This window comes from Ranitomeya imitator, chromosome 2 (assembly GCF_032444005.1).
Source record: "Ranitomeya imitator isolate aRanImi1 chromosome 2, aRanImi1.pri, whole genome shotgun sequence".
Classification (NCBI taxonomy): Eukaryota; Metazoa; Chordata; class Amphibia; order Anura; family Dendrobatidae; genus Ranitomeya; species Ranitomeya imitator.
The window spans coordinates 211,915,054-211,939,700 of NC_091283.1; the positions used below are offsets into that span (position 1 = coordinate 211,915,054).

Here is a 24,647-nt window from a genome sequence, read left to right on the forward strand (position 1 = left end):
TGCTTTTTGGCAACCCTAGATTGCAGGACTGACAATTCAAGCGACAGATCCTGCAATTGTTTTGCAAGAACTGTGACAGGATCAATAACAAGATTGACAGTCTGAAGTAAGGGAGAGGGGCCTAAAATTGTCCCTGGAACTGGTAACATCTTTCCTTGTCCCAGGGATACTTTGATTATAGAGAGGCCTGGGTCTCCAACATTACTGTGCAACTGTTAAACCCTAATCTGCCGGATCCGATGAGACATGGGACAGAAATATAAGGGAAACAAGACAGAAAGACAAACAAAGGTAACTGAAACTCATTAACATACAAAACACCAAAAATAGGGAGAAAGATAGGGAAAGGAAGGAACAAACAAACTAAATAGGAATAAGGATGAGGAGATACTACTGCATGCACAGCTCTCCAGAAACTACTCCCAACTCAAACACAACAAGGGTCAACACTTCCAAGAAGAAGATTCTTTCATTGGCAAGGTAAAAAATGACCACAGCTAGAATGTGTAGGGAGAGGAAATTATATGAGCTGCTGCAGCTGAGAGCAACCATGCTGTATGTTCCCAGCCAGCAAGGAAAGAGTCCTTAACCCTTTCAGCACTGATGGAAAGGAAAATAAGTTAAAATAGGACACGAATCACTCCGTCTCTAAAGATACTATGATTCATTACTCTTAGTGACCTTCTACCTCCAAGTTTCTCAGAGGGATGTGACACCCTCGCGACAGCAGGGGGATGTGACACCCTCACGACAGTACCCTTTCTGCTAGAAGGTACCATCATTTAATGGGGATAATAGTGCCCTGCTGATCAGTGCAAGTCCTAGTGGTGAACATCCACAAATAAGCTAATTATTACTTATTCCACAAATTTAATTTTCAAAACTTACATTTAATTTATTGTCTCATGGTCATAGAAGTTCTTCTGTAAGCATCATGTGGGCATCTGGATGCATTTTCGTTGCAAAACTGGGGAAAATAAGGCACCAGCATAACAGGCCACACTTTCATGGCAATATTATTCTCTAATGTCCATGGCTTCTTCTAGCAGGATAACATGCCCTTCTACACATTGTTTAGGAATAATTTAAGGAACATGAAAATGATAAATCTATATTCTTCACCTTTTTACAATTTTTCCATTTGCCGTGGGTGGCTACTATCTTTTAAGCTTAATCTATCAGGTCAGTCTAGTATGTGACTGGTGAAGTGCCGATGCCAGCTCTGGCCAGAAGTATTGGGCACAATGAAATGCTGAGAACTGCATTAATGTAGCAATGGAAGTGAGCTGCTTAGTTGCAAGAAGTAAATTAGGCATACAGTATATGTGACTGAGAAGTACACTTAAGGCCCCCATACACATTAGATTAATGTTGGCTGAACCCGCAAATATTGACTGCTTGGGCCATTGGTCTATTAGTATGTAGATGCCGGCCTTATGATGACCATGGGACATATTGATGTCTTGTGACTGATTTTGGACAGTCGATTGCATTGTTCTCCCAGAGATAAGCCACTGGCCGACATGTCAATGGTGGCTTTCTCATGAAGAACACAGGAGCTCCAGGCCGAATGATCACTCCAGTGTATGGGAGAGTCAACTAAGATGGCTGTCAACCGAGTGATCATCTGAAGCACCATGTGGTTGATAGCCATTTAATGCGTATGGCCAGCTTTTTTAAGAGGCAAAACACCCGATCCTGGTGGAAAACCACTTTAACCCTGCTGTTCTGTTCGGTCTGGGGAGACCTATTTTGAACTTTGGTATTTTTTGGGGTGTTCAAGATGCGGTTCTGAAACTTGTGGTTGATTGACTTAAATGAGGATGGGTCGGTCGGCCACGGGTTTCAGAGCCGCATCTTGAATATTTTAAAGAATATTGAAGTTCAAAGTCGGTCATTTTTGACCAACAGAACAGCAGGGTTAAAGAACCTGCTGCTGATACCTTGGTGCCAGATACCCCAGGACACCTTCAGAGAACTTTTTGAGCCAACGACTCAATGGAGATGTTTTGAAGGCACAAGGAGGACACAATATTCTTCTTCTTCTTGTACTCCAATGTCCTATAATGCCCTAAACATTTTACTAGTGTTCATTTTAAGCTTCTTTTTCCTCTTTAAAAAAAAAAAAAGTTCTGTATGGTAACTCATTGCTTAAACACTTTTTCTCCAGCGCATGGAGCTTTATGTCTTATTTCTGCTTTATGATGTCTATTAAAGGATTTTAAGTGCTGCTTTTCTTGGCAAATACTTATGGCTTTTTACAGGACACTCACATAAAGCGCATCAATTATTGAGGAAATCCTGGAATGTAGCCTTAAAGCTAATGACAAAAATGTTTAACATCAATGACAGAACCTCGCAAGTAGAGTTGTTAGATGCGTTCTCACTCTGCTTGTATATTTGCTTCACTATTAGTAGGCTAAAGCCATTTTACTATGTGCATTGGGAATTTATAGCTAATGAAATTAACTTTTAATGCCATGTTTTTCAGAAGATGCTTCATATTGTACAATAGCATTAACTGGAGATTCCCATGACAGCACAAAACACTGGGCTAGGTCAACTGCACACATTTACAGACCTAACTAAAGTTGGAAGCTACCCTTTGCAGGGTTGACAGGGGGGGGATCAGATATTTAAATGTCTCTTGTGAGAGAAGCTTTGTGAATTATCACAAACCTTGATGTGACCTCTAATTTCTCAGGCTGGTTTTCTGCACTTTGAGAGGAGTGAGTAAGAGCTTTCTTTCGACTTATCCTGCAAAAGTGATGACTGAACAAACTCATTCACAGATCATTAGCTTTCAAATATTTCAGAATCTGCAGGTTCTGTGTTGCATTCAGGTGTTTAAGGTGGACCGTGCCACAACAACACTTATATCTTTTTCTTGGTTTTCATTTCAGATGATGACTGCACGGACTCCTTCACTCCCAACCAAGTTGCCCGAATGCACTGCTATCTAGACTTGGTATATCCAGGCTGGCAGCCTTCCTTCAAACCATCGCCAGTAGCGATTGCACCACAGATTGTCCAGCACACCTTTACCTCAGTCACCCTGGAGTGGTTTCCACCCATCGATGGATACATCTTTGAAAGGTGAAAAATTTATAGGAGGTTATGCAATTTAGATTAGGCTAAATTTCTTAGATTTAACCTGAATCCTTCCTCAAATTAGTACTTCTCTACTTATTCCGAAACAGTTTTTCTTTTTCTCCTGTCCCCTCCATTCCAACGTTACGCTTCCTAGTAATGAAAGTGCAAATTTTCCCACCTTCAACTAACTAAGTGAAAACCACGTAAGGTCTACATGAGTAGATGTTTTGATTGGCCATCAGCAGTGAACAAAAAGCAAATGCCCCCAAGGAATTTCTGCGGTATATTCCCAGTTGGTTGATGGGAAAATTTGCACCTTTATTATAATGAAGCACAACTTTGGAATAGAGGGGCACAAAAGAAAGAGAAAAACTGTTATGAAATCGGTGTAGCAGCACAACTTGGAAGAGGTTCTCACGTTAAAGTGAACCAGTTACCAGGCTTTTTCATATAAAGTAGGCTTTTTTACAGAATACTGTAATGCTGTAACAAAAGTCCAAAATCCAGTTAGCATGACCCTAAAAAGAGCTTAAGTAATACTCACAGACTGGGCTCTCAAGTCTGATGGGCGTCTCTGGTCTTGATCCAGTGCCTCCTCTCTACTTGCGATCGTTGAGGGCAGAGCAAAGTACTTTAATGTGCATACACCTGGAAAGGCCAAAGAGCGCCGATGACCCAAAAGCTTTCCTCTGCCCTCGGTAGGGCAGAGAGAAGTACACCTGTGCAGATGACGTAGGATGTGTCATCCACACTAAGCAGGGAGGGAAAATGGCGAGAAGAAAAGAAGCGCCGGCTCAAGACAAGAGACTCTCATCCAACTGGACCGTGATGTCTTTTAGTATAATAAAAGATCTGGTGGTGGCCTTACTTTATATGGGAAAACCGTGTGACAAAATCTCTGTAAATTACAAAATTCAGTGAAAAGTCCTTCATAACTCTACTGTCATCCCAATTACGAAGAGCCCATAGAATATTAGCCGATTCTGTACTACACGTTAGGAGGAAGAACCTTTGAGCCACCGTTGCATTTGTCTGTGTTCATAGTGTTTTGTAGGGTGGAGAATGTATTTTTCGAAGAGATGTAATTTCTTACATCATGTCTATCTTTTCATTTTTTCATTTGCTGAAACATTTACTATTGTCCGACTATGCTTAACAAAAGTAGAGTGCTTTGAGTTTAGAGGCAAAATTTAAAATGGAACCCTCTTTTGGCGATGGTTAACAATACCACACTGCTTAGCACATGGAGGACAGGAGGACTTGATACTTGTTTGCACCCTTGTTGGTAGGAACAGTGGGGAGGAGATTCTGAACAGGTTCTCAAATAAAATAATGGATGCAACCAATCAGATCTGAGCCCCCTCAATCTCGGGGACAAAAGCAGCCTTTTGGGCTATGTTCTTGGTTAAAACGTTCATATGAAAGTTGCATAAGGTGGCCGTTCTCTTCTACAGTTGCCCTCCTTGGTAAACTGGTTAGATAACATCACAGTATGCTATGCAGGTTTGTATAACAGCTGCAAAATTTGTGTATTAAAAGATTAAATTATGCTAATTTTGTGAAATATAAAAATCCAATTGGAACTGTTCCAAATCATGTTGCGGCGTTGACCTCCTATGCTCCAGGTAACGCCAATCTTTCGGTATGATTTTCTAGGTGAATGGTTTTTCATCTTCTCAGTACTAAAAGATGATGTGAGTTGTAGGTTTGACATTTCAACGCCTTATTTAGAGGTTTTATGGAGAAAAGAGCAAAGTTGTATTTTGCTTTGACTTTGCCTCAAATGATATGCCAGAGGAAATTATTCCAAAAAAAGTCATTTTGTTCTTGCTCCGCTTATAATGTGTTTTGAGCTTGGACTGGATCCTTCTAAAGTGTTTTTTTTTATCTGAAGAAGAACCCTGTCCTGTTCCAAAATGTGTTATTAGCTGAACATGATTAAAGTTAGTGTTATGGAATTATTTCCTTTGGCACATCTTGTGAAGCAGAGCCGCTGAAGCAAGATTTGACTTTACTCGCTTCTCCATGGGTTTTACCGGAGTCGTTCTGGTTCATCTGGAGCTTCCTTCACAGTCTAATCTTACATTGACAAGAGTTGTGCCTCCTTGCACGACTAATCCAGGTAATTGCACTAGCCACTTGGCTTATGGCTATAGATTTGCCATTGTTTTTAGCGCTTTGAGACCTCCTTTTCCCCTTTTTTAATCTGATACATTAGATAGAGTGCTCGTCTGCTTTCAGTCTTCTTCTTTCCCCCTCCATCCCCTCTTCAGATTTATAACGCACTTATCTTTGGGGACGTTTCTCTTTTTTGGTCTTCTGGTGTGCTGTCATGTGACCTCAACTCCCCTGTTGTGATTTGGCTGTGATCACATCACATCAACCAATCACATACATCTGTGATTTCTTCAGATTACAGCCCCGCCCCGTTGACAGACGTCTTCAGTCTTAGGGGGTGAGGTTGCATATAGCCCATGTCTACATTGCATACACTGACCAGGTAGCAGGAGCTTCTGTGCATGCAGTCTGATGGGCAAGAAAGGCGACAGAACTGTGGATCAATACTGCAATCAGTACCTCCCCACCTTCAGAGCTGACAGTGTGGTGTGATGTCTCTGGTGTAGCAGAGCTGAAGCTGACGGTGTGATGCCTCTGTTGTAGCAGAGCTAGCTGTGTGGTGTGATGTGTCTGGTGTAGCAGAGCTGAAGCTGATGGTGTGGTGTGATGTCTCTGGTGTAGCAGAGCTAGCTGTGTGGTGTGATGTGTCTGGTGTAGCAGAGCTGAAGCTGATGTTGTGGTGTGATGTCTCTGGTGTAGCAGAGCTAGCTGTGTGGTGTGATGTCTCTGGTGTAGCAGAGCTAGCTGTGTGGTGTGATGTCTGCTGTAGCAGAGCTAGCTGTGTGGTGTGATATCTCTGGTGTAGCAGAGCTAGCTGTGTGGTGTGATGTCTCTGGTGTAGCAGTGCTAGCTGTGTGGTGTGATGTGTCTGGAGTAGCAGAAATGGCAGTTTGGTGTGTTGTGTCTGGTGTAGCAGAGCTGACAGTGTGGTGTGTTGTGTCTGGAGTAGCAGAGCTGACAGTGTGGTGTGTTGTGTCTGGAGTAGCAGAGCTGACAGTGTGGTGTGTTGTGTCTGGAGTAGCATAGCTGACAGTGTGGTGTGTTGTGTCTGGAGGAGCAGAGCTGACAGTGTGGTGTGTTGTGTCTGGAGTAAGAGAGCTGACAGTGTGGTGTGTTGTGTCTGGAGTAGCAAAGCTGACTGTGTGTTGTGTTGTCTGGTGTAGCAGAGCTGACTGTGTGTTGTGTTGTCTGGTGTAGCAGAGCTGACTGTGTGTTGTGTTGTCTGGTGTAGCAGAGCTGACTGTGTGTTGTGTTGTCTGGTGTAGCAGAGCTGACTGTGTGTTGTGTTGTCTGGTGTAGCAGAGCTGACTGTGTGTTGTGTTGTCTGGTGTAGCAGAGCTGACTGTGTGTTGTGTTGTCTGGTGTAGCAGAGCTGACTGTGTGTTGTGTTGTCTGGTGTAGCAGAGCTGACTGTGTGTTGTGTTGTCTGGTGTAGCAGAGCTGACTGTGTGTTGTGTTGTTTCTCTCTATATCTTCACATGAGAATAGAGAATTCAACCTGGATGAACTTGTGGTATGGTATAAAAAGGAGATAGTGCACATCATTTGACCATTTTGCAGATGAAGCAGCACAGACAAGAGAGAGCAGAAAGCTGAGAGACCAGGACGTAACGCGGGAGCAGAGAGTTAAGAGGGTTTGGATGCTTAGTGCCGCCTGCTAATATAGTGACACGTCCCTTCCCTGCGGTATAAGAATGCAAACAAGCAGAGATGAAGGTTGGAATTAAAGGAATTACAAAAGACATACAGTCTATGGCGTGTAGGCTCCAGCCCAAGCTACATGGGTAATGTAAAAAAAATTGCGTTTGGTCTGATTATTGTTTTGTATCACCAGCAAGAATTGAAGTTTCTGATCAGTAAATGGAACATTCAAGAATTCTGTACCTATTGCTTTTATTATCTAATGGTTGAGGATTCAAGTGCAAGTTAGAGGCACATTTTCGTAAACTTATTTCTTCCACTAAATGCTAAAAAGTATGTATACAAACTAAGCTGTAGAAGTGGACGGCTTAAAGAATATGACAAAGAAAGCGTCATCAGAGTAGTAGTATGGTTGTAAAACGCAGGAGCACAGTGCGACGCTAGTCACTAGTCACGGACAAGCAGTGAGTCGAGGAAATCAAAGAGTCTGATGTTGAAAGCTAGGAGGGTACACACCAGAACAGAGGGGTGAGGCAAAGTCAGGTCACAGTCCCTGGGCAGAAATCCAAGGAGATAGCTGATCAAGACAAACGGGCAAGGCAGACGGATGTAAATTCAAGGACTGGCAACAAAGATCAGAAGACTAGAAATTACAGCACAGAGACGACACACACAACTTAATCTTAGTTACTTACAACTGATAGAAATTAGAGCAGAAAGCCAGCTAAATAGCACTCACCACTCTGATAGTTCAGAACTCCAAAGCCTCAGATTGGACGATTCTGGCAACTCAGCATGCCCATACTCTAGATTGGACGATTCTGGCAACTCAGCATGCCCGTACTCCAGATTGGACGATTCTGGCAACTCAGCATGCCCGTACTCCAGATTGGACGGTTCTGGCAACTCAGCATGCCCGTACTCCAGATTGGACGATTCTGGCAACTCAGCATGCCCGTACTCCAGATTGGACGGCTGAGCCGCCACTCACCACACTAAGTGCAGGAATTGTGATACAAAGATATTCAATAGGATCATTAGTGTTTTCTGGATGTGAGAGAGTAGCTGCCAAAGCACAACGCTGTTTGATTACTGTGTGCTTTTTACTTCACTGATGTTGTTTGCATAGTTATCTGACTTAGGATAAAACTTTTGGCATTTTACAACACCTACGATACGATACAACTACATGTATAATAATACATAATATATACTAGCATCCTGTTTAATACAAGTTATTAAGTATATACTGCGAAGACACAGCATTGTATCTTAATAAACCAGACGACTATTTTTAGCAAGCCGGAAAGCATAGACTTTTATCTAGACTTTTGTTTGTGTAAACCTGTAATATTGATTTGTAAGCTGATATTTCATATAACATATTGTGCTCTTATCCTTGATGACTAGTGATGTACAGTACAGACCAAAAGTTTGGAAACACCTTCTCATTTAAAGATTTTTCTGTATTTTCATGACTATGAAAATTGTAAATTCACACTAAAGGCATCAAAACTACGAATTAACACACGTGGAATTATCTACTTAACCAAAAAGTGCGAAACAACTGAAAATATGTCATATATTCTAGGTTATTCAAAGTAGCCACCTTTTGCTTGACATTCTCTAGATGAGCTTCAAGAGGTAGACACCGGGAATGGTCTTCCAATAATCTTGAAGGAGTTCCCAGAGATGCTTAGCACTTGTTGGCCCTTTTGCCTTCACTCTGCGGTCCAGCTCACCCCAAACCATCTCGATTGGGTTCAGGTATGGTGACTGTGGAGGCCAGGTCATCTGGCGTAGCACCCCATCACTCTCCTTCTTGGTCAAATAGCCCTTAAACAGCCTGGAGGTGTGTTTGGGGTCATTGTCCTGTTGAAAAATAAATGATAGTCCAACTAAACGCAAACCAGATGCAATAGCATGCCGATGCAAGATGCTGTGGTAGCCATGCTAGTTCAGTATGCCTTCTATTTTGAATAAATCCCCAACAGTTTTACCGGCAAAGCACCCCCACCATCACACCTCCTCCTCCATGCTTCATGGTGGGAACCACGCATGTAGAGTCCATCCGTTCACCTTTTCTGCGTCGCACAAAGACACGGTGGTTGGAACCAAAGATCTCAAATTTGGACTCATCAGACCAAAGCACAGATTTCCACTGGTTTAAATGTCCATTCCTTGTGTTCTTTAGCCCAAACAAGTCTCTTCTGCTTGTTGCCTGTCCTTAGCACTGGTTTCCCAGCAGCTATTTTACCATGAAGACCTGCTGCACAAAGTCTCCTTTTAACAGTTGTTGTAGAGATGTGTCTGCTGCTAGAACTCTGTGTGGCATTGACCTGGTCTCTAATCTGAGCTGCTGTTAACCTGCGATTTCTGAGGCTGGTGACTCGGATAAACTTATCCTCAGAAGCAGAGGTGACTCTTGGTCTTCCTTTCCTCATGTGAGCCAGTTTCTTTGTAGCGCTTGATGGTTTTTGCCACTGCACTTGGGGACACTTTGATAATTTTCCCAATTTTTCAGACTTACTGACCTTCATTTCTTAAAGTAATGATGGTCACTCGTTTTTCTTTACTTAACTGCTTTTTTCTTGCCATAATACAAATTCTAACAGTCTATTCAGTAGGACTATCAGCTGTGTGTCCACCAGACTCCTGCTCAACACAACTGATGGTCCCAACCCCATTTATAAGGCAAGAAATCCCACTTATTAAACCTGACAGGGCACACCTGTGAAGTGAAAACCATTTCCGGTGACTACCTCTTGAACCTCATCAAGAGAATTCCAAGAGTGTGCAAAGCAGTCATCAAAGCAAAAGGTGGCTACTTTGAATAACCTAGAATATAAGACATATTTTCAGTTTTTTAACACTTTTTTGTTTAGTGTATAATTCCACATGTGTTAATTCATAGTTTTGATGCCTTCAGTGTGAATTTACAATTTTCAGGAAAATACAGAAAAATCTTTAAATGAGAAGGTGTGTCCAAACTTTTGGTCTGTATTGTATACTGATGTGCTAATTATGCATTGAGTAGGTCACATAGTTTGGTGACTTCAAAAACAGAGGAGGAAAAACTATGAAAATAGATTAAATAATCAAGTAATGCTACTTGACCTAATCTCCATTTTTACCCTTTTTGTCAATACCAAATGAAGGACACTTGTTAAGTATAAAAATAGGTTACATGTCTCTGTACAGAAACAGAGAGAGAGCGAGAGATAGCCATAGATTCAGAAAAGACATCAACAGCACAGCAACCAATTATATCATGACCCCATCACGAGGGACACAGATCTATAATTCTACAGAAAACAATCTAGGGTACCTCGGCACCAGTTGGAGGAATACAGATCTGCTCCATTGACCATCCCTGAACCATGGATACGTTTGGAGAAAGCCAGGATTGGGGCTTGCCAGTTGCCTGGCTCCATGGATGTGTTTGGAGAAGCCAGGTGTTAGAGGTCGAGATCCTGCCTCTGCACAGGGGGAATCTCGAGCCATCTTTGCTGCAGTCTCCCATTGTTCTCCAGCCGCAGTGGAGCCTGCTCAGCGGAGATGCAGGTCCCAGCGTCTGTCTCAGCCCTCATACGGTGCAGATGATTACTGCTGCCTTTCTAGGCTCAGCCATTATAACCAGTACTTGTCAGCGGCGAGCAGACGTCTCTGGGACTAAGTCCTGCTTTTCCCCTTCTGAGCTTGCCCAGGGTAAGACCTCTCATTGGAGGTTGGGGGTCACATGCTCAGGTACTGCAGCAGCTCCCATTGGTCCTCTAGGAAGGTCCTGAAGTTGCTCAGGTACTGTAGCAGCTCCCATTGGTCCTCTATGAAAGTCCTGAAGTTGCTTCAGCTATAAAAGGTTTGCACGGTCGCACGGCCATGCGCTAGTATCAACTAAGTTATGTGTTCTGCGCCAGTGTGGTCATATGTATGTGGATTCAGGGTTTGGCTGAAATAAGCCCCTAGAATACTGGCACCCCTGGTGAGGAGTTTTGCGTGTACTATTCTGACTGCATGACCACTGTTCGCTCTATTTGGTAGCTATGTTCCTCTGTGAGGTTAACAGGGCACAGCGTTCTCATGTCTTTAGTGACTCTGTGAAGTAATAGAGTTCACTTATACCGCCATATAGTACCATCAGTTACTAGCAGCGGGTTTTACTCCTGCACGGTGGACCCCGGGTTGCGAACGCACCGATTACTCTACAAATATATATTTGGTGCGTTCCGCCAAACCCTAACACCAGGGTGTGACCCTCGTGTCAACTGGCCTTGTACCTGAATGGACTGTCATTTTCCTACGTTTGTTGTTGCCTCCTCTCTGTGTGCATACCACAGGTGGGGTAGTCGACTCTGGGAGCTCTGACGTAACATGTCCCATTATCCCGACGGGTCAGCGGAAGGGTGAGACTCTGTAATGTTTCACCATCTTGGGTTATTTTGCTGGGACTGTTCTACGTGTTATCTGCCTATTTTGTGGTTCAATAAACTATTGCCACACTGTTTTACCCTCACCCTGTGTTGTCTGAGTAGTGTTATACCCATGTTAAAAGGAGCGCGGGCGTTTAGCGGTACGATCCCTGTTCCATGTGGTAGTTATTGGACTGAGGAGCCTGCCAACCCCCCATGTTTCCACATATACCAAAACCAAACAAATTGATGGAACGCTTGAAATGCAAATCCGATCCAATGAGCAAAAGATTCAAATTGAAAATGTTTAATTATTGACTGCTGTGTTCCAAATCATGCCAAAAATTGAAGCAAACAATTAAAATTACAGGTGGAACCGATTTGCTTGGATTTCATCATGACTATAATGTTCTTAATGTTCTGCACCACCGTATATCTCATTCTTCATTTCTGCAAATGATCGAAGAATAGCTGCATGATTTGTGGCTGCTAGACAGCCTGAATACATGTGGGGATTCCATAACAAACAGGCACTCCCAAACATAATCTACGAGCACGGCAAAAATACTTGGAGGACACTCGGAAATCTTGAGTAAGGAGCACACTCGCTCATTACCCATGACGATTTTATCTTTGACGATCGTTTCTGAACATATTTGCTCACTTCTACTCCCATTGACTCCAATGGCGTTAAGCAATGTTTCGGCAAATATTTCAAATACGGCAATCGGAACCCGAACCGAATATTGAAATATTTGCTCATCTTTAATTAGCACCAGCCTTGGATCCTGACACCTCCGATTCTCACTTGCTTTTGAAACAAGAGATCTTTCTCCACTTTCATCAAGTGGTAGCATGTATGTAAAGGGGCCACAATACAATATTTTTATTATTTATATTACAAAGACCAATAGTAGCCAAAAAGTTACATCACATGACTGCGGACAAGTAAAATACGATATGGCCTTCAACAATATGCGGCACTGTTGTCCTGCTTCATGGGTAAAGCAGGGTGGGTCCATGATGATATCTCCGTTGACCAAGCCTAAATACTAGAACGGCATCATGGACATTCATTGTCTACTTTGTGCCTTCTTTATTCTTTAAGTTTGACTTTATATGGTTTATAACGGCTTCAACTGCAAGTTCTAATGAAGCTGCACTTAATATTAAGCAATAGGGTTTTGAGTTATTCTGTAATAAACATCTGTTCTCTCTAAGTGGAAGCGATTCAAGGAGAACATCAGTATGGTATTCCGATTCCCCATAGTGGCCCTCCTGGCACCATCAGCAGGATACAGGAGCTGTTTACATCAGTGCATTGCGTAAGCGCATTTCTACAACCCTTCCACTTACAGAATACAGGTGCTGTCAACTTGTTCAATTACCTGCTGCTTGCTTCAAGTGCATGAATCAATTATGACTACTGTATATAGAGAGAGCGATTACACTGATACAGAAATTTCAATAATATATTGGGGACTTAAAAGCACCAAAAAAAGGCAAGAAACTATATCAAGGGCTAGCGGTAAGAAAGGGTGTCCTGGGTGCAAGGCCCTTACACACCTGACTGCACATCTGTTCAACCTTCTGGGTGCACAGTGCAATAACTAGGTGCCACCTGATGGGAGATGATGCATTGACATACGGACACGCCATTGTTACTCACTTCAGATTTACGCTATCATGCATCAATAGAAAGATTATTATTATTTTTTTGCAATTTGTTTGATGGTTATATGTTTTCTTAATCTCGTAGAAATTTGGAATCAGCGTGTCACTTGTGCGTGGAGAAAAGGATCCTGGTTCAGTATGGTTCAAATGCCTCTTCTCCAGTTCCCTGTAACCCATCTGGTCATTGGAGCCCAAGAGAAGCTGAAGGTAAGATTAGTATATTATTGTTAATGTTTCATCATACTAATATTCAGAAGAATAACTCCGAAGAAACTAAATGGGGAGTCTAGAGTCTAGAGACAGTAAAGACTTACAATCAATTTTATCATACCTAAATATTATGCAGTTGTTTGAGATATTAGTGAAATACATCTAACCATAATACAGTGTGAGGACTGGCGGAACGCACTGAGTTAATATGGATGTTATAATTGGTGCGTTCGCAGCCTGGTGTCCACCACGCAGGAGACAACCTGCTGCTAGAAAATGACAGCACTATATGGTGGTATAAGTGAACTCAGTTACTTCAATGAGTCACACAAAAAAGAACACGCTGTGCCCTGTTAGCGTTACAGGGGAATACAGCTAACTGCTGAGTTGATGGCAGTCAGTGGTCACGCACACAGAGAAGCACACAAAAACTCCTCACCGGAGGTGCCGGTGTTCTAGGGGCTTATTTCACCCGGGTCCCTGAATACAATCATACAAACTCCTCAACGAAGGTGCCGGTATTCTAGGGGCTTATTTCAGCCGGGTCACTGAATACAATCATACAGGTGCGACCACAATTAGGAAGCTCATAACATGAAGTGATACTAGCGCATGGCCGTGCGGCCATGCAAACCTTTTATAGCTGCAGCAGCTTCAGGACCTTCCTAGAGGACCGATGGAAGCTGCTACAATACCAGAGCAACTTCAGGACCTTCCTAGAGGACCAATTGGAGTTGCAACAGTACCTGAGCATGTGACCCCTGACCTCCAATGAGCGGTCTTGGTCTGGGCATGCTCAGAAGGGAAAAACCAGGACTTAGTCCCAGAGACGTCTGCTCGCCGCTGACCAGTACTGGCTACAATGGCTGAGCCTGGGAAAGCAGCAGAAACCATCCGCACAGTATCAGGCTGAGCCAGACGCTGGGACCGATGTCTCCGCTGAGCAGGCTCCACTGTTGCTGGAGAGGAATGGGAGACTGCAGAGGAGATGGCTCGAGATTCCCCCTGTGCAGAGGCAGGAACTCGACCCCTAACATACAGTTATTAGCTTACATCCAAAAAAACATGAAAAATGGTTACATCCTAGGAGCCAACTCTTCCACGTGGTTGGCTGACGTGGTCTGGTCTACATTTTCTTATGGCTTAAATGAACAGTACTGTCAAGAAACATTGCAAAAACCTATAGTACAAGCGATTATAGGAAACTTTAGAATGTATCTTAACAGGGAGATCTGCTTCTTTCTCCACTTATGAAACACTTCTCATTGCCTCCCGAACTTATCACCCACGGTACACAAAAAGCTCAACTTACTGTAAGTTTTGAGTGAAAAAATGTCCCAGATGTGCTCAATCGGATTCAGGTCTGGGGAACGGGCGGACCACTCCATAGCTTCAATGCCTTCATCTTGCAGGAACTACTGACACACTCCAGCCACATGAGGTCTGGCATTGTCCTGCATTAGAAGGAACCCAGGGCCAAAAGCCCCAGCATATGGTCTCACAAGGGGTATGAGGATCTCATCTCAGTACCTAATGGCAGTCAGGCTACCTCTGGCGAGTACATGGAGGGCTGTGCGACCCTCCAAAGAAATGCCACCCCACACCATTACTGACCCACGGCCAAACCGGTCATGCTGAAGGATATTGCAGGCAGCAGATCGCTCTCCATTGCGTCTCCAGACTCTGTCACGTCTGTCACATGTGCTCAGCGTGAATCTGCTTTCATCTGTGAAGAGCACAGGACACCAGTGGCATATTTACCAATTTACCTGATGTTTTGTGGCAAATGCCAAGCGTCCTGCACGGTGTTGGGCTGTGAGCACAACCCCCATCTGTGGACGTTGGGCGCTCAGACCATCCTCATGGAATCCGTTTCTAACCATTTGTGCAGACACATGCACATTTGTTGCCTGCTTGAGGCCATTATTCCGGTCTCTGACAGTGCTCCTCCTGTTCCTCCTTGCACAAAGGCTGAGGTAGCAGTCCTGCTACTGGGTTGTTGCCCTCCTACGGCCCCCTCCACATCTTCTGGTGTACTGGCCTGTCTCCTGGTAGCACCTCCAGTCTCTGGACACTATGCTGACAGACGCAGCAAGCCTTCTTGCCACAGCTCGCATTGATGTGCTATCCTGGATGAGCTGCACTAGCTGAGCCACTTGTGTGGGTTGTAGAGTCCGTCTCATGCTACCACAAGTGTGAAAGCACAACCAACATTCAAAAGTGACCAAAACATCAGCCAGAAAGCATTGGTACTGAGATGTGGTCTGTGGTCCCCACCTGCAGAACCACTCCTTTATTGAGGGTGTCTTGATAATTGCCAATAATTTCCATCTGTTGTCTATTCCATTTGCACAACAGCATGTGAAATTGATTGTCAATCAGTGTTGCTTCCTAAGTGGACAGTTTGCTTTCACAGAAGTTTGATTTACTTGGGGTTATATTCTGTTGTTTAAGTGTTCCCTTTATTTTTTGAGCAGTATGCTTTGTCTGCTAGAAAAATCCTCCACTGTACAATATGTTACACTTGTAAACAACCATCATAGGTATTAATATTAATAAAGGGGGTTTCAAGGATTACTTTTTTATGCTTATGGGCTTGCTTTAGGTAAAAACAGAAAAATCATTCCTCTTCCATCGCTGCTCAAGCCCCATTTCTAATCCCTCAACACTAGTCTTTTTTGATTATTGTCACGATTCTGGCAATCGCTGTGTACTAGGGACACTGTAAGTGACAGCTCATCTGCAATATGGATAGCAGGGCTGTGTCGGGTTGTCAGTGCTGTGAGTGACAGCTCATCCGCTCTATGGATAGTAAGAGTATGTCCGGTTTTCAGTGCTGTGAGTGACAGCTCAGCCTCCCTATGGATAGCAGGGGCATGTCGGGCTGTCAGTGTGGTGAGTGATAGCTCAGGTGCCCTATGGATGGCAGGGGCGTCAGTGTTGTGTTTGGGTTTCCTTAAGGTGTTTTCCTTTCCAGATAATTGCCAGTTCAGTGGTGTGCTTACTCTGTGCTCTGTATTTTGTTCTTCTGATCTTTTGTTACCAGACCTTGGATTTGCCTTTCGAATATCCATTTGTCAAACCCCTTTTGCCTTTGACATTTAGTTACCAGACCCCAGACTTTCCTTCTGACTATCAGTTTGTCTTATCCCTCTGTCTTTGCCGTTCCATCCTGGCTTTTAAGCTTGGACCTGTTGACCACTCTACCTCACGGCTAGTCTGTGACTAGTGTCACAACAATAATGTGGAGTCAGGTTTGCAACGCCTTTTACCACTGTAGCCTAATCGCTGAGCTTAGTGGTGATGCCGTGGAAGGCGGCATGAGGCCACGGACCTAGTGATTGGTTGCATTGATCAAGTGCTCAGTATTCATGACTTCACCACTGCAGGCTATCACTAAGGACTGGGGGCAGTGGAGCTGGAGCAGCAGTGGGTGATTAATGCTGATTTCTTTAAAACATTAAATTCTATAAATGTTACTATGGAGGCCTGGATGATACCCTGCAGCACTCAAGCTTCACCTGTAGACCTGTTTGCATGCTGTATATTGTGGATGTCTGCTTCTGTAAGACATATAATACATTTTTAAGTATGACACTTAAATGTTCCTTTAAATCATTTCCATCTCTTGATCTGATTAATGATAGTCACCCCTGTGGTCAGTTTTCCTTATGTACCAGCTTTTGTACAGACATGACAACTCACTTACTGTAAAATAAAATGTTTAAATCTGCTTCTCTTTTCATCTATGAATAAAGGCTGCCATAAATTGCATTGCACGAACAGCATGCTGCTAACAGAAATACGACTTCTCTGTATTGTTTTCCACTTAGCCATTGTGTATGCATAACAGTACCATACATAGTCTTTATACTACTGTTTAAAAGTGGCAGAGTGACAGCACCATACATGATTAACCTAATAATGCAACAATGGCAAAGAAATACTCCTTTACAGGAACTTTAAAATTGTGCTCAATTTTTTTAACCATAGAGTGCTCAAGAAATACTGATATATCATACACAAATATCATTTCTTAAATGAACCACCATGTAGTGCCCATGAAATGTGTCATGCAGTTTGTCCACTAGGCTCACCGGTAATGACAGTTTACAGTCTCTCCTTGGTACTATTTGGTGAATTTTAAGCTAAAACTCCAAGTGTGCAACTTTGTACTATAAATGGCCATCTGGATAGAATTTTTTTGAAATGCAAAAAGAAAAGATCTTCTCCCTTCTTTTGCATTCCTTTGCACAAATCATGTTGGGGGCTGCCCATATACCTACCATTAATAATAAGAAGAAGCAGGGGCTGGAAGCAGCTGTTAGCAGTGGCAGTGCCGCAGAGGCACAGGAGGTCCATCACAATGAATCTTCTTCATGCTCCGCACACAGTGGCACTAATATCAATTTGAAAGCTAACCTATGGCACAACGTTGCTAGGCTGTGTGTGACACAATTGTCTTTGTGACTTTGATTGACATTTCAGTTGTCCAGTCTGATGCATGGGCGTGCAGAGCTGACAGTGATTTGCTTGAGAGCTCGGCCATCTAATCTGAGACTTGGAGGTGCTGGGCTGCCTTCAAGTGTTCCCTGTCGCAGCTGATTGCCCAACTACTACCCAGACCTCTGCCAAATGTTTATTTTGCTCTGTGCAGTTTGTCCCTCTGTGTCTTATGTTCTTCTTGTCGATCGTTTTGCTGCCTGACATTGGACCTCATTCTGACCATTCGTTTTGACTGCTCCATTTGCTCTGATTTGCTTTCCTCATGATATTCTGACCTCGGACCATTACCTGTCAACACCTTCGTCTCTTCCCTCTGTTTATAATTAAACATCCTGGCTTTTGTCCCCAGACCCCTTAACTACTCTCGCTCTCGGCTTGTCCACGAGACGTGACTCAACGTCATACGATCATTATAGAGCTTGTATTCAGACAGAATACATTGCACCTAAATATAGGAACATATTATAGTGGCTAATGTGCTAGGCTTGGTTTACACTAGCAAATAGTGGCCGTTAAATGACTGGCCGGCTACATATTTGCCAAAAAGCTGACGTTTACCATAATAGCCTGATTAGATAGGTTAAAAACTGTTCGGATGCTCGTAGGCTGAACATCAATAGATTGTTCTGTGTGGGTAAACCATTATTGTTCTCGGCAGCACAAGTCTTGTTTACATGGGATAATGTACTGCCAAGAATGATTATTTTGACGCAAGCTTAACAGTGATTTCATCTGACAAATGAGTGTTTTGCGTCATGCTTGTATTCCTCGAATATTGGGTGATCTTCAGCCTGTTTACGTTGCCCGATTATTCCCAGGAATGCTCGTTTCCCAATAATTGGTCAGTGTAAATGTAACCTTCTTCTGAAAGAAAACTGAGCTCACAAACAAATGGCAATTAGTGGGGGGAAATTGCTAAAAAATATGTATATATATTTTTTTCTCCAGCACTGTAATTCATAAGTGAAATTTGTTTAGTTTAGAGAACAGTGAAGTTGTGAATGAATTACACACATAAATATTCTGCCACATCATACTATACAGAAAAATTCCTTTAGTCGGCTTTTTGATAACTTGGTTTCCACAAAAAAATAATCTAAAAGTCTGTTTTAATCTGAAATTATACACTGATCTGGAATGTTCCAGATCCAAAGAATGAAACCCAAGTGGCCAAACGTCAGCCAGAAAATCTCATGGGTTGATTGATGTCAATAATTTGAAAAATAATAATCTGGCAAATGATGGATTACTGGAATGTTCTATGTGTTTTACAGTTAGAGCTGATGACATTGTTGCCAAGGTTAGAGATGTGTATTCTCAGTTCCTGGAATAAATACAGTATGGAAGCAAATATGATATCATGTTAGATTGGTAGTCTATGGGGGGAGAGACGCATTGTATTGACTCAGACATCGGTGTTTATTGCATTGAACGTATTCTGTATGTTAGAGTTTAACTAGTATGATGGCAAAGTCACGAGCCTTTGCTTAAAATACGCATTTTATGTCCTATGTAAAAGCCTCCATGCCACAGCACAATGTTATCTTTAGCCTTCTCAGACGTATTGATCCATTTTATTACTCCATTGGCTGAAATCCATAAAGCAGTTCCTTGGAATTCCAAGACTTTTGTTAACAATAACTAAAGAATTTTCAGAAACAATAATATTTTGATCAAAGAAAAAGCAGCGCCCGTCATCATGCGTATGACCGAAACCCACAGACCTCCCCGTAATGAGATGGGCACAGTTCCAATTATGCTTAATAAACACTGTATTTTGTTGTAGATTCTTATCTTTAGTCGTAGACTCCTTGAAATTTTCCAGATTTCATATTGAGATATCACACACTTTTAGCCGGCACTGTTTACAGATCCTCTTTTCTACCTAATGCTCCATTGTAACCTTCTAAATTAAGAACATTTTTCTTAAAGGGATTGTCCAGGTCTACAACACTGATACTTAAAGTTGGAGGGGATCGACTCGGAGGACCAAGTCAAGCAACCACGACTATAATCACTGGCCGCTGGACAGGAGCCTTGAGAACCACCTCCCACCTGATACGGCTCTTCTGTTGATTGGCCATACTGGTTCAACATCTCATGTGCGTCACACCGGAACGATGACATCACACCAGGCCGGCTAATCAAAAGAAGAGACACGGATGCAATAAAGTAGGAGTCAGTTCTCTGGGCTCCCATCCTACAACCACAGATTCTGACATGGCCTAATCACACTAATTCTACTGATGACCCACCCTTGGGTTATCATTATCACATTGATGGAGGTCTGATATCTGGTACTCCTACCGATCAGATGATGTACAATATGTACGGAGCAGAAACACCGCATCGCCATTCATAGTGTAGAGCACCTTCTTGAAAACAACACCTCAGCTCCAATGGACATGAATTGGAGCTGACCTGCTATGCTTGATAATGGTCACTGCACAGTGTACAGAACTGTGCTGTGCATGTTCCATAGCCTGTATACTTTTGGTGACCGTGGGACCTGCTAACACCACTGATCAGATATTAATGAGTAATTTCAAGGGCATGGCATCAGTTTCATAATTCAGGCCAACTCCTGTATTGATAGGATATGCCATCGCCTAATGATTGCTGGGTGCCTATCTTCTGGAAGCCTCACCAATCTTGAGAATAAAGGGGTCAGGACTATTTTTTAACTGTAGGTGTGTTTCCATCCATTGAGTAGAGTACAAAAGTGCAGCTACACACATTTTTTTATTCTGTAGGACTGTTCCCTGCTTTCCTATGTACTGTGACTCCATTAAAGTGAATTGGGAAGACTGCAGTTTCCTGCACAGCCCAGTGTCCAAGAGCGCTGATGTACAAGCAAAAACTGTAAACCAGTGTTGTAGCCTCTTTATTTTCAGGATTAGTGCGGTCCCAGAAGTTTGAATCCCAGTGGTCATTAACTAAGGGCATAAAATTAGCAATGTTCTATCTGATACCGAAATGGGGCTGATGCATACGAACACATTAGCATTCCATACAATCTCTTAGTATTGCATTGCTGCAAGAGGGCGCCCATGAAGGTATATGGGGTCCCATTCTAGCTGGAAACCTTGCTTTTTGGCAGGGCATCTACTTATAACAGACGCACTGCACAACACATGACGGATGAACTAAAGTTTATCCACTAGAGATTAGATAAAACCACATCGTTTGGGAACCTTGACACTAACAGACCCCAGGACCTTAGCTGATTGCAGGAGGTCCTAGAAGAATCTATGCAAAAAGTGTTAACTAGGAATTCCTACAGTACAGATGAGATGTCTCAAACAAGACATTAATGTTTTTGAGTAACTTGAATCATAACCTTTATCATATGTAAAAAAAAAACCTAAAGATGACCTGGTATTTATGAATGGGGTGTTGCTGACGGGATAATGTTGGCGAACAGCATTAGAGAATCCTGTTAAAACACCTCCTTGGGAAAGCCTTAAAAATGAGCACTAAATATGAAGGCCAAAATCACGGGGTTACAAAAAATAAGACAAAATCCTCCCGCAATACTCAGGGTTGCAGCAGGATTAAAATAAGAGCAAGACGTCAACTTTTGACCCAGTTAAAAACCTCTTTAAATGGTGCAGAAAACTTAGAGCTCATTCTTTTTTTGCGTATGAGCGTTATCCATATTTTTGCACAGTGGTTGGTGTAAGATCATGGAGACATGACGAATGTTGATCCAAGTGTCGGGTCAAACTCAGCAATGAAAGTCTATGAGTCCGTGAAAAAATAGGACCACGTTCGAAGGTGGAGAAATTTTAGTTTTGTCATCAAAGACAAACTCATGAAACTCGAACCAAACTTTGATGACACTCTTTTGAAAATATGATGAAACTCCCATCATTTTTTTTATATGCACATCTGTATGAGCCCTTATCCAGGGCTGACCTTGTCTCTTGGATGACCGCAGCCTTAGTGAAGATAGGGTGTGTGAAGAGACTATGGAGTTATTTTTTCTCAGGATTCCCGTTATGTTGAAAACATGGAAAAAGCCAATGGACAAGGTTTGTGTAACTAGTCATTTTTTAAACATTTTCTAGCCATTTGTGAGTTGGATTATGTGGAATAATGCAGTGAATCTTTGGTTTTCTTAAGAATCACAGCTTTTAGAGCTCCTGACTTGATCCTGAGCTACTTTTTAGATAAAGACCCTAGAAACTGGCAGTAGCAACCATTACACCATATTGTTGGCACCTATTCATTCATGAGTGATCCAGTTATTGGGCCACCTAAATGGACCACCTGGAGTCACACACCATGCATGTATAACATTAAGCTTTCTTAAGGTTTTCTTGGCCAAGTAATTTTACTCATGATTCCTGTTAAATGAAGCAGGTGTTTCAGACTTCCTGACCTGCTGTGTAAGCACTTGACACCTTTTATATACGGAGATCATGGAAAGGTCCCTGAAATTGGTAGCACTGGATGTTGAAGAACTCTTCAAGAAGTCATGTGTAATTTGTATATAGCGGAAATACTATTTTTCTGGTATTTTACACATTTGGGGCCCAATTCATCATTGATTTTACCATTTTTTTGGTGTGAATACCTCCTAATTAGTTACTTTTTAATGTTCGAAATTCACCAAACAATTAGCATTTTTATTAAACTGTATTTTGTAATTGAGTTAGTATTTTCAGTTTTATGTCAATGTAATGGCCTTGCTTTGATGCAGGCTCACATGCCGAGCCCGCATCTTTTCTGGCAGGTAATGGCTCACTTAGTCAGCCATCATGTGCCTTCAACAGCTCCACCCGCGGCTGTTAACCAGATAAATCCCTCAGCCTCTCTCTGACAGTGGCATTTAACAAGAGCCGGCGGGGGGTGTGTCATTCCAAGTAACCATCAGCGTGTCCGTACTGTGATCATGAGGCACTAATAATAATAATAATAGTAATAATCTTTATGCATATAGCGCCAACATATTCTGCAGCACTTGGGTTATAATGACAGTGGTCTGGTGATGACTCCAGCACCTGATATTACGATACCCCTGTGAAAGCCAGCTTTTAACACCTTCATAGGAGATTGTGATTTTCTATATACACAGCAGTGATGCAGCCCTGCTATGTATGCCACAAGTGATCAGACAATTGCAGCTTCAAGTCCCCTAAGGGGACTGTTAAATAGAGTCTAAAAAATGTTTAAAAAGTTTTTTTTTTTTAAATAGGAAAAACAAATATAAAAACACAAATTTTCAAATCACCCCATTTTTGCTCTATTAAAAATAAAACAAAGACAATTAAAAATACACACGTTTGGTATCGCTTCCAAAATTACGGTGTTTTTGCCCCTGTAACATTGCAATAAAATGCAATAAGAGGCTATCAGAACATCCTATCTACCCCAAAATACTATCAGTAAAAAGTCAACTCAAGGTAAAAAAATAAGACCTTACCCAGCCTCAGATCATAAAAAATTAGAATGTTACAAGTCTTGTAAAATGTCGACAATTTTTATTTCAGCAAATTTCTCAAAAAAATGTCACCACTTAAATAACAAAAAAAGGTGTTAGTGGTTGCACTATTCATATCTCTTTTGTGAATTCGGTGTAACAGTACATAGTTTTCAATACCGTCTAGTGACAGAGTTGCACATGGATGCAGAAACTTCTGGAAAATGGCCTGAAGGTTAAACTGTTTAAAAATTACAAAGAGATAATCTTCCTCCTCTACTCCAGAGCCTGCATTCTTTTGCCCACTACCTTGGCATCAATGATGGCATTATTCATCTAAAATTTCCTGGGGCTTTTCAAAGTCCTCTCTCGGATGTCCGGAATAACGACTGGTGTCCCAACACATAATTTTCCATTGTTTGTTCGGCATAGGCCACGGATGCTGAATTACACCATTTTTGCTTTGTGTTGGACCCTATTGTCACGATGAGCTGCAGCCGCTAATGCGGCCCGACCCCAAAGATGCCCCTAAGCCGACCGACCTCAGAAGTCGTGGGGCATGTGTCCCCCGGGGATGCAATACAGACCCTTTATACAGCAGAGGGGGACTCGGGCCTACCCGAACTAGGGGAGGGAAGAGACCGGGGTTCTGTGGCAGCTGAGCATGTGGACAAGGAAAGAGACACGTAGGACTTGATTACACTGCACAACTTCATAGAGAAAGTAAAGTTTACTGAAGTAAAGTCACACAGTGCATAAACAAAACATGACGATGTCAGGCTCCCGATTACACATCTCCAGAAGGGTACCACCCAGTGGATCCCAAGGCACCAACGGATCACCGAGGCACACATAGGCAGGACATCAGGGTACACGAGGACATCAGGATGCAGGCAAGACATCAGGATACAGACAGGACATCTGGACACAGGAAGGACATCAGGACACAGGCAGGGCATCAGGACACAGGAATACCGGATAGACATCTGGGACACTGGCATGGCAGCCCAGGTCATCAGTTACATCAGGCTCCAAGCTCCAGGCAGCGGTTATCAGGTTCCAAACTGCGGTCGACAGGCTCCGGGCATCGGACCTAGGAAGGAACTCAAGTGTGATGGTGCAAGCATCGTCATACTGGACATGGGCCAGACGGGGTTTACACCGCATGGCAGTCAGAGCACAGAGTAGTAGATGCTCAGCAGAAACACCGGTTACAAGAGACTCAAAGTCACTGGGTGTGAGGCTCCAGATGCAGAGGGATTCCAGGAACATAATCACAGCAGACAGTTCAGACAGGTTCAGGTACAGGATCAAGGATTCAGGCCTGGACATATCGCCTCCAGGACAAGCACCAGAACAGGACAAAACAGGAATCAAGGCAAGGACTTTAGTACCATTAAATAGACAGGAGAGGTGCAGGAGCACAAAACACACATAGCAAAGTTCAGGAGCTTTGTGAAAAGCTCAGGCCCCGCCCATAGGACGGGAATTTTATATAGGAGCTGCCCCTCAGCAATTGGATGGGGACAGCATTTCAAGTACACACCCTAACCCTGATAAAAGCAGGGGAG

The 24,647-nt window shown here is 42.8% G+C and overlaps 1 protein-coding gene across 1 annotated transcript in view; it reads left to right on the plus strand.

Moving 5' to 3' along the window:
- Positions 1 to 24,647, plus strand: part of PAPPA (pappalysin 1) — a 447,251-nt gene that overhangs the window by 159,961 nt on the left and 262,643 nt on the right. The window contains exons 5-6 of the mRNA XM_069748556.1: positions 2,904 to 3,096; positions 13,021 to 13,142. Of these exons, the coding sequence (XP_069604657.1) occupies positions 2,904 to 3,096; positions 13,021 to 13,142 (315 nt within the window). The remainder of the gene's footprint in view (positions 1 to 2,903; positions 3,097 to 13,020; positions 13,143 to 24,647) is intronic.